The following is an 8,900-nucleotide window of genomic DNA, read 5'->3' as shown; positions in this document are numbered from 1 at the left end:
GAAATAATCAAGAAACAAAAAATTTTCTACCCTACCGCAAACAAAAAAATTTTCTACCCTACCGCAAATATAAAATTTTCAAGAGAAAAATAGCACAGGATAAGACCTCGAGTTGAAAATACATACCCATAGATATTTCGTAGGAGTTGAAGTTTAACGCTTCGCAACGCAAAAGGAGTCTATTTATCTGGCCCTAGTATATTATTTAAAACCCTTAAATATATACCTGGCTGCCAAATAAATACAATAATCCCTTATTTAAATTAAGGAATTATTTCACCACCAACGGAAACAATTCAATAGACGACGCAATTAACTCTCGACACGACCCGGATATCTCTAGACAAGTCCCCATCTCGAATCGAGAGTTGGGGGGCTTAATGATATACCTAATTGGGCCGACCCAATGGGCCCCAATTCATTTAACAATTATGTCCAATACACGAAAGTATTCGGGCCCATTACACGAAAGCCCAAGCACCTTCAAAATAAGGCTTGGGCCCAACAAAATAAGCCCAACTCAATCAACGACATATAAATAGAAGTTTTATTCATTTAAAAAGGTACGTTCTCATTATTGACAATTCACCTCGAGTTTTATTCTCTCTACTCTCTCTACGATCCGTACATCTGACTTGAGCGTCGGAGGGGTTTCCGCCGGATCAACCCCCGGCTTAGTTCACGTGTGCTCATTTTGTAGGGACCTCAGGAACATCGAGTTGATTAACTACTGATCAGCTTTGCTCTCCCAGCTCGTTTTCTATACTATCCTAGGTGAGCTATACTTTAGCATCATCAGAGTCTAATACACACGAAATAATCAATCAACTAACAAGAGATGTATTCTATTAGCCAATATGTCCTCATCATCAAATTATTTAATATTGATGCATACAAATAAAATTGATCACTAGTAAGTAGTGACCATTACAAACCAGTATAATTCTTGAGATGCAACACTCACTATACTAGCTGACTCGTGCTGCAGTGGTGGACTTATCGACCAAGAGCCCGTGCAGGTAGGGCTACCCTACCATCCACAGCCTCCAGACAGAAGTTGTCGTCCTCGTAGGATGCTCCCTTACGATGCTTATCTGGCACAACTGTCGTCAAGGACAGGGCTAAACAGTCCGAATATTGGAGTACACCTGGTCCAGTTGTTTAAATCGGAAGCCAGCATCTTGTTCACACAGCCTCCAAATAAGCATCCTCAGCCGCTAAAAGCTGACCAGGGAATTTTACTGAGCGCCGGTGAACCTGATGAGTTTACTTATGAAGATGAAGATGAAAACGGGGCCCCTTGTGGTGCCTTTACTAAAGTTGTGGTCGAAATTCTCAAGGGTACCCCTGCCCTTATAACAAACAAGAAACTTGTGATGAAGGCTAGGGGTATTTTGGGCGTCAAGAAAATAAATCCGCAGCACCCATGTTTGTACTGTAGCCGCAAAAACGTTGACGCGGGTTTCCTTGGCAAATTAACTCATGGCCGGGTTGAAATTGGTGAAACATCGGCAGAAGATCATGTGCTTCAGGAATGAATGATCTATCAACAAGTACTATTTTTATATATACCTATATAATTAATTACAATAAAGGTTTCTCTTATAGCTAGAACCACTCCTTTTTTTTATTTCATGTTAAAATAACTAATTACTATACTGGTTTGTAATGGTCACTACTTACTAGTGATCAATTTTATTTGTTTGCATCAATATTAAATAATATCTCTGTGTTCCTTGTTAATTATTTGATTGATTATTTCGTACGTGTATATTAATTAGACTCTTATATTACTTCACAGTTTGCACATGACTACTCTGATTGTATATACGCAATTAATTTTTGTCGCTAATATTGTAAGGGAAAAGTGTGGGGTATACCGTGTATATATATACCGCGCGTGTGTACATGTGCCCGCGCGATGTAATTACAAGACAAAAGTGTAAATGTGTAATGGAAAAGAGAAATTTAGTGAATTAAAACAAGTTCGTTGCTGCAATAATGATACATATAAAAGAAGAATGAGTAATTATTATTGTGCAGCATGCATGGATTAAATATAGTTAGACCATACAACGACGGCTGTAGATGGGAAGAGGTGGTGGTGGTGGGTGGTTGTGAGTACTAGTGGTGGTGGAGTTGCGGGGCCCGCAACCGTCCAAACAGACACAGCTACCGTCACATTCAAAATCCTCATAACCAGTGCAGAATATGGCACAAGCACGGGGTTCGCAATTCTCCTTTGGATAACACTTTGTTCTGTATCTGTGCCTGCAGTTTTTTCTGCCCTCCACAACTCCTGCATGCATGTTTCCAATAATCATGCAACATTAATATTATTGCACTTTATTACACACACACGGGAGAGAGAGAGAGAGAGAGAGAGAGAGAGAGAGAGAGAGAGAGAGAGAGAGAGAGAGAGAGAGAGAGAGAGAGAGAGAGAGAGAGAGAGAGAGAGAGAGAGAGAGAGAGAGAGAGAGAGAGAGAGAGAGAGAGAGAGAGAGAGAGAGAGAGAGAGAGAGAGAGAGAGAGAGAGAGAGAGAGAGAGAGAGAGAGAGAGAGAGAGAGAGAGAGAGAGAGAGAGAGAGAGAGAGAGAGAGAGAGAGAGAGAGAGAGAGAGAGAGAGAGAGAGAGAGAGAGAGAGAGAGAGAGAGAGAGAGAGAGAGAGAGAGAGAGAGAGAGAGAGAGAGAGAGAGAGAGAGAGAGAGAGAGAGAGAGAGAGAGAGAGAGAGAGAGAGTCCAAATTAAAGTACCAGAGACGAATAGTAAAAGCAATAAGAAGGTGACCATCTGCAAGTTCTTGTCCATTTTTCTTTGTTTATGGAGGTTAGTTATGTTGCATGTTTATTAATTTATAGTATTTTGTGGAAGACAATGCATTAATTAGGTACCAAGCTTGTTGATGAACCAGGAAAGGATAAATTTAAATATCTTCTTATCTATAATTAGTTGTTTCTTTGTTCCAATTTACGATTGTACCCTTATCTCAACATAACTGTGTACACGTGTATAATGTATTTATTATTTATCTCTCTCTCTCTCTCTCTACATATTATGTATCGGGCAAGGCATTGACCTCAGATGGGCATGGAGTGGCCTGTATTTGGGTCTGAGAGTTGCTCCAGTTGTGGGCTAATTCTGAAGGGAGGCTTTTCTGAACCTGAAATGTGCATATATCGGCCTGGTTTACTCGTAAAGTGGGCCTCGATTATTAAAATGGGCCTAAGATATCCAATTTTAGTCTACTTTCGGGCCCTGTATTAATTGTGCATTTTGAGAATCGAGTTTATCTTTTGCTTTGATTAATTCTTAGTTGACTTTAAATAATTTGTGCCTAGATGTGACTAATTTATGTGCCGATCTTAATTCTTCAAATAGCACAAGCGGACTTAGAATTGAATAATCGTAAGTTGGGCCTAGTGTAGGATCTATTACAACTTCTTTAATCTTGAACAAATAAGTTAATGCACCTTCACAAGCATATATTGTCCAAATATTACTTTATTATGAATGGATTATTAGACGAGACAACGAACGGAAGTGGGGGTATGAAGAGACAGGTGGTGGCCGCTATAAGTGGTGGTGGAGTTGGGGCGGCAACCAGACAGACAATAACAAACTTGTTTATCACATTCAGCGTCCTCAAAGCGACCGATTGTCCAACATCCTATGGCGCAAGCACGTGGCTCGCATACCTCCTTTGGGTAACACCTTGTTGTCATTCTCTTCGTGCAGTTTTTTCTCCCATCCGCATCATTTACTAGTACTCCTGCATATATATATATGTTTTCAGTCATCGAACATTAATATTGCAAATGAGAGAGAGAGAGAGAGAGAGAGAGAGAGAGAGAGAGAGAGAGAGTCCATTACTACCAGAGATGAATAGTAAGAGCAATATGGTGATGACAATCTGGAATTGCTTGTCCATGTTTCTTTGTGATGAGTTGCTATAAAAATTGCATGTTTTATAGCCGTTTCTCTTGGCAGATTGATAATGTGCATTAATTACGTATCAATCTTTCTTTAATGAACTTATCATCGTCAACAGCACAATATAAATTTAATCGTATTCTCATCTTATCTGCACTAGTCAACAACACAATATAAATTTAATCGTATTCTCGTCTTATCTGCACTAATCTCGACACTACTAACCTATGATATGCACCATTACTTACCGTAGATTTGAGGATCATGCTTCCTTCGTTGTACTAACAATTGATTTGATCTTACTGTCTTTCACCTAACAAACTATTTTCTTCTTAGTACTAATCATACTTAACAAATTTAATACTAACAATTTCATAAATTAGCATTAATATAATGGGGGATTAATGAAATGAATATTGGTGTACATGAAATTAGGCCCATATTCTCTCAATATTGGGTTTACAATTTTAAGTCCCACTGGGCCGAGAGACTGTCACTACAATTTTGTACACCAGTTGCTAATATATTTATGCAGACTTAACCAAAGTATTAACGAAACTTGAAATAGCACAGTTCTGAAATTAACCAGAAACGGAGATGGAGACGAATATAAATTGTAGGTAAAAGAAGATAAAGAGTCTAATATATATACAAACTAATTAATTAATCGATCAATTAGTAATAAACATAGCGATGAATTAATTACTAGTAACAATGTCCTGATCATCATGATTATATTAATATTAATGCATACATATAGAACTAATTAATGCAAGTAGTGACCATTACAAGCCAGTAGAGTATATATATATAGAGAGAGAAAGCTTAAGACAACAAACATGAAATAAAAAGCAATGGTTCTAGCTAGTACTACTTATTGATAAGAGAACCTTATTGTAATATATATATGTAGAGAAGTACTTAAATATTATTGCTGATCAGTCCTCAAGCACACGATCTTCGGATGTTTGACCAATTTCAGCCCGGCCATGAGATGCTTTGCGAAGGAAGATGGCATCCGCGTTTTTGCTGCTACAGTAAAGACACGGATGCTGCGGATAATCCTTTCTACTACCCAAAATGCGTCTGGCCCTGATAACCAACTGCTTGTTCGTAATAGGTGCAGGGTGTCCATTGATAATAGCTGCCACAGTTTTAGTAAAAGCCCCACCTGCAGGACCATTTTCATCTGCAGGTTCGTCAGAAGTTAACTCATTAGGTTCACAGCCGCTCAGTAGAATTCCCTGGTCGGCTTTCAGCGGCTTCGGATGCTCATCTGGAGGCAGGCTGAACAAGATGCTGGCTTCCAAATCGAACAACTGGACCAGGTGAACTCCAATGTCCGGACTGTTTAGCCCTGTCTTGGACGACAGCTGTTCGAGATACGCTTCGTAAGGGAGCTTCCTAGGTTTATAGTTGCTGTCTTCATTATAACTCCTAGGGAGCAGCCCAACCTGTACAGGCTCTTCATCAATAAGTCCACCACTGTAGCACGAATCAGCTATTATAGTCAGCGTTGCATCTTTCGGTAAACGGTTCACATAATGCCTGAAGTCCATACCTGAAAATTAAAGCAATCAAATAATTGAATTAAATGTCCAAACAAATTAATTAAAAAACATCGAGATATATATATATATATATATATATATATATATATATATATATATATATATATATATATATATATAGGTGCACTTACAAGTAATATTATTGTCGTCGCAGGCCACTATGGCATGCCTTATTAGATCCTCATTTTGTTTATCTTTGAAAGAAATCCCATGGCCCGCGAAGAAGAAGAAGAGCCGATCACCGGGTAGGGCTTTGGCAATCATATTACCGAGTTGAGTCTTTATATTTTGACCGGTCGCTCGTAGTTTCTTACTCCCTGGTTTGTCCGTCAACACCATAATCGCTTTCCGGTCGAAACCAAATCGGCCAATCAGCATCTTCTTCATCATCTTGACGTCATTAATGCATCCATTGAGCTTGTGAGGCTCCGGGTAGTTTGGATAGTTACAGCCGACTAGCACGGCCTGCAACTTCAACTCTCTCACTATTCTTTTCTCGTTATCCATTGGATATTTTACTTGTGCTACGTTTTTTTCTTCTTTTCGTTCTAGTAATTAATTATAATATATATGTATGTACTTCTTAGAGCTCTAATTAATGGATCTATTTATACTGTTCAAGGCCTGGCTGTGTAATGGTATGTTTTAATTACAACGTAACATCAAATATATTCTTTAGCCGAAAGTTAAGTATCATATACCTTTCGTTTCTATAACCCAAATTTCTCGAACGATAATTAGTAAATATTTTTCCTGATCGATTCATGAGTTTTGTTCTTGATCTATTTTAGTAGTGATGACACACACATCGATGTTTTGTTCACAGAACAATGCTTCTGTTCTTGTTTGCAGAATATTTATCAATCATCTGGAAATTAAATCATAATTGACTTTACAACTCATTAATTCACACTTATGGTAAACTTTAATCAAAATATCATATTTGATTTTGTATTGTGTTTCTCTTAACAGTAATTAACACCTAGCTGGTTAATTAAGACAATTCTTTAACCTAAAGTTACTACTGAAAACATTAAGCTATATTATATATATATGTAAAATAATAATATGCTTTTCCTTGCCAACTGAAATTTCTCAAAACCATTAGTTGCATAACTGTTAGACTTCAAATTCAATTCATACCAAAATTTACAACCAAATGTCTTTAGCATATTCAAATTTAACATATAACCAATTTTTTATATATATTCTCTGTAATTAGAAAATTAATTTTTAATTCAATTCATACCAAAATTTATCAAAAGACCAACCAAATGTCTTTAGCATATTTAACTTTAATATATGTCTAATTGACTTTACAACTCATTAATTCATACTTCTGCAAAACTTTAATAAATTCTAAGGAATTATTAACAATATATACAATTACGCGGGCTTCAGGGCCGGCCCAGAATATATTTTTCTATATAAGGCCCGAATTGAATTGGGCTTTATGAAAGAAATTAATGGTAGAATATAATCTACAGAAGCCCGTTAATCTACAGAAGCCCGTTATATTTTTTCTTATTTTTTGGGCCAATTTTTTTTATTACATTATTGAAAATTATGTAATAATTTTATTTAAGTGTTTACCTATAAATTTGAGTATTTGATTTTTTAAATTATGTTGTGCTATTATTAAGTTATTTATTACATTTTTATTTTTTAACTATGCTTTGTAATATAATAACACGCAATGTTAATATAATTAATAGAATATTTATAATAAAATTACTATTTTAAATTAAAAAGATCTAATTAGAGAAAAAAAACGAGAAAACTAAAATAAAATAAAAGAAATTAATAATAAAATGAAAATAAATAAAGAAAAAAGAAAGAAACAAAAAAGGAAAAAAAAATTAAAATAAATAAATAAAATATACAAAGAAACAAAAGAAAAAAAAAAGAAAAATACTAAAATGAAAAGAAAAGAAAAAAGGAAAAGAAAAAAAGAATTAATATGGAAGAAAAAAAAAATGGAACAAAGCCTCAAACGTGAAACACACGTGAGGTAAGGAGAGTGAGAGCCCAGGGCTTCTCCCTAGGCTCAAATGACACCCCCACCCCAGCCCCACCCCACCTCCTACCCCTACACATTAAACATACCAGCCCCTCCCCCACCCCACCCCAACCCCCACACATAGGAGATGCCCTTAACTGTGAATGGTTTGGTCACTTTCTTCAACCAAAGCTGCAAGAAAGGACATCATAATAATAAAGTAATACTTGGACAATGCTTGTCAAAGTGCATTAACTTATTAGTTCAAGCTTAAAGTTGTAAACGGATCCTACACTAATAGATTCCACTTGGGCCCATACGATAATTCAATTCTAAGTCTACTTGGGCCTATTGAAGAATTAAGTGCGGCCCAAAATATCTAAAGTCATCTTACGATCATTCAATTCTAAGTCCGCTTGGGCTATTTGAAGAATTAATATCGGCCCATAAATTAGTCACATCTAGGCACAAATTATTTAAAGTCAACTAAGAATTAATCTAGGCCACTCTAGGCCCATCTGAGGTCAATGCCTTGTCCGGTACATAATTTGGAGAGAGAGATATATAAATAATAAGTACATTATACACGTATATACAGATTTATGTTGAGATAAGGGTACAATCGTAAATTGGGACAAAAAAACAACAAATTATAGATAAGAAGATAGTAAGAAATTTAAATTTATCCTTTCCTGATTCATCAACAAGCTTGGTACCTAATTAATGCATTGTCTTCCAAAAAAATACTATAAATTAATAAACATGCAATATAACTAACATCCATAAACAAAGAAAAATGGACAAGAACTTGCAGATGGTCACCTTCTTATTGCTTTTACTATTCGTCTCTGGTACTTAATTTGGACTCTCTCTCTCTCTCTCTCTCTCTCTCTCTCTCTCTCTCTCTCTCTCTCTCTCTCTCTCTCTCTCTCTCTCTCTCTCTCTCTCTCTCATTTGCAATATTAATGTTCGATGATTGAAAACATATATATATGCAGGAGTACTAGTAGATGATGTGGAGGGCAGAAAAAACTGCAAGCGCAGAGTGACAACAAATTGTTGGCCAAAGGAGGAATGCGAGCCACGTGCTTGTGCCATAGCATGTTGGACACTTGGTCGTTTTGAGGACGCTGAATGTGATGAACAAGTTTGTTATTGTTTGTCTGGTTGCCGCCGCCCCAACTCCAATACCACTCATGGCCACCACCACTCCACTCTTCATACCCCCACTTCCGTTCGTTGTCTCCCCTTAGATGACGAATACTTCAGGGGTGGTCGTAACACAGAGGGTGTTTTCGTTATTACACCACCTGTTAAGGGGTCCTCATGATTGGCCCAAAAAAGAACGAAATAAATTGATGCAATTAACCCAAGTACAATCCTAATCTAATAATTTTTTT

The 8,900-nt window shown here is 36.7% G+C and overlaps 2 protein-coding genes and 3 long non-coding RNA genes across 5 annotated transcripts; 2 read left to right on the top strand and 3 right to left on the bottom strand.

Annotated features, from left to right (window-relative positions):
* The first annotated feature begins 1,073 nt into the window (after positions 1-1,073).
* LOC105976758 (metacaspase-9) lies at positions 1,074-1,538 on the top strand. The gene has a single exon (XM_088825515.1). The coding sequence runs from the start codon at positions 1,074-1,076 to the stop codon at positions 1,536-1,538; it is 465 nt and encodes a 154-aa protein (XP_088681641.1).
* Positions 1,539-1,951: 413 nt separating this feature from the next.
* Positions 1,952-3,006, bottom strand: LOC148766740 (uncharacterized). Its single transcript, XR_016034389.1, has 2 exons — positions 2,754-3,006; positions 1,952-2,299 (listed from the first exon to the last, which is right to left on the bottom strand). It is a non-coding gene; the product is annotated as an uncharacterized LOC148766740 (long non-coding RNA).
* Positions 3,007-3,375: 369 nt separating this feature from the next.
* LOC148766739 (uncharacterized) lies at positions 3,376-3,938 on the bottom strand. Its single transcript, XR_016034462.1, has 2 exons — positions 3,874-3,938; positions 3,376-3,769 (listed from the first exon to the last, which is right to left on the bottom strand). It is a non-coding gene; the product is annotated as an uncharacterized LOC148766739 (long non-coding RNA).
* Positions 3,939-4,605: 667 nt separating this feature from the next.
* Positions 4,606-6,154, bottom strand: LOC148766738 (metacaspase-9-like). Its single transcript, XM_088825720.1, has 2 exons — positions 5,633-6,154; positions 4,606-5,491 (listed from the first exon to the last, which is right to left on the bottom strand). Exons 1-2 carry the CDS (start codon positions 6,006-6,008, stop codon positions 4,869-4,871), a joined length of 999 nt encoding a protein of 332 aa, XP_088681846.1. The 5' UTR covers positions 6,009-6,154; the 3' UTR covers positions 4,606-4,868.
* A 2,110-nt stretch (positions 6,155-8,264) lies between these two features.
* On the top strand, positions 8,265-8,879 carry LOC148766737 (uncharacterized). Its single transcript, XR_016034438.1, has 2 exons — positions 8,265-8,351; positions 8,499-8,879. It is a non-coding gene; the product is annotated as an uncharacterized LOC148766737 (long non-coding RNA).
* Positions 8,880-8,900: the final 21 nt, after the last annotated feature.

This window comes from Erythranthe guttata, chromosome 11 (assembly GCF_056151865.1).
Source record: "Erythranthe guttata isolate IM_541 chromosome 11, IM_541, whole genome shotgun sequence".
Classification (NCBI taxonomy): Eukaryota; Viridiplantae; Streptophyta; class Magnoliopsida; order Lamiales; family Phrymaceae; genus Erythranthe; species Erythranthe guttata.
Note: the sequence above shows the minus strand (reverse complement) of the source record. Positions and strands in the feature narration are given on the sequence as shown.

Coding starts and splice junctions, on each gene's coding strand:
- LOC148766738 (XM_088825720.1), bottom strand. CDS start 6,008: ATGGATAACGAGAAAAGAATAGTGAGAGAGTTGAAGTTGCAGGCCGTG. Junction 5,492..5,632: donor CGACGACAATAATATTACTT/GTAAGTGCACCT, acceptor TTTAATTTTCAG/GTATGGACTTCAGGCATTAT.
- LOC105976758 (XM_088825515.1), top strand. CDS start 1,074: ATGCTCCCTTACGATGCTTATCTGGCACAACTGTCGTCAAGGACAGGG.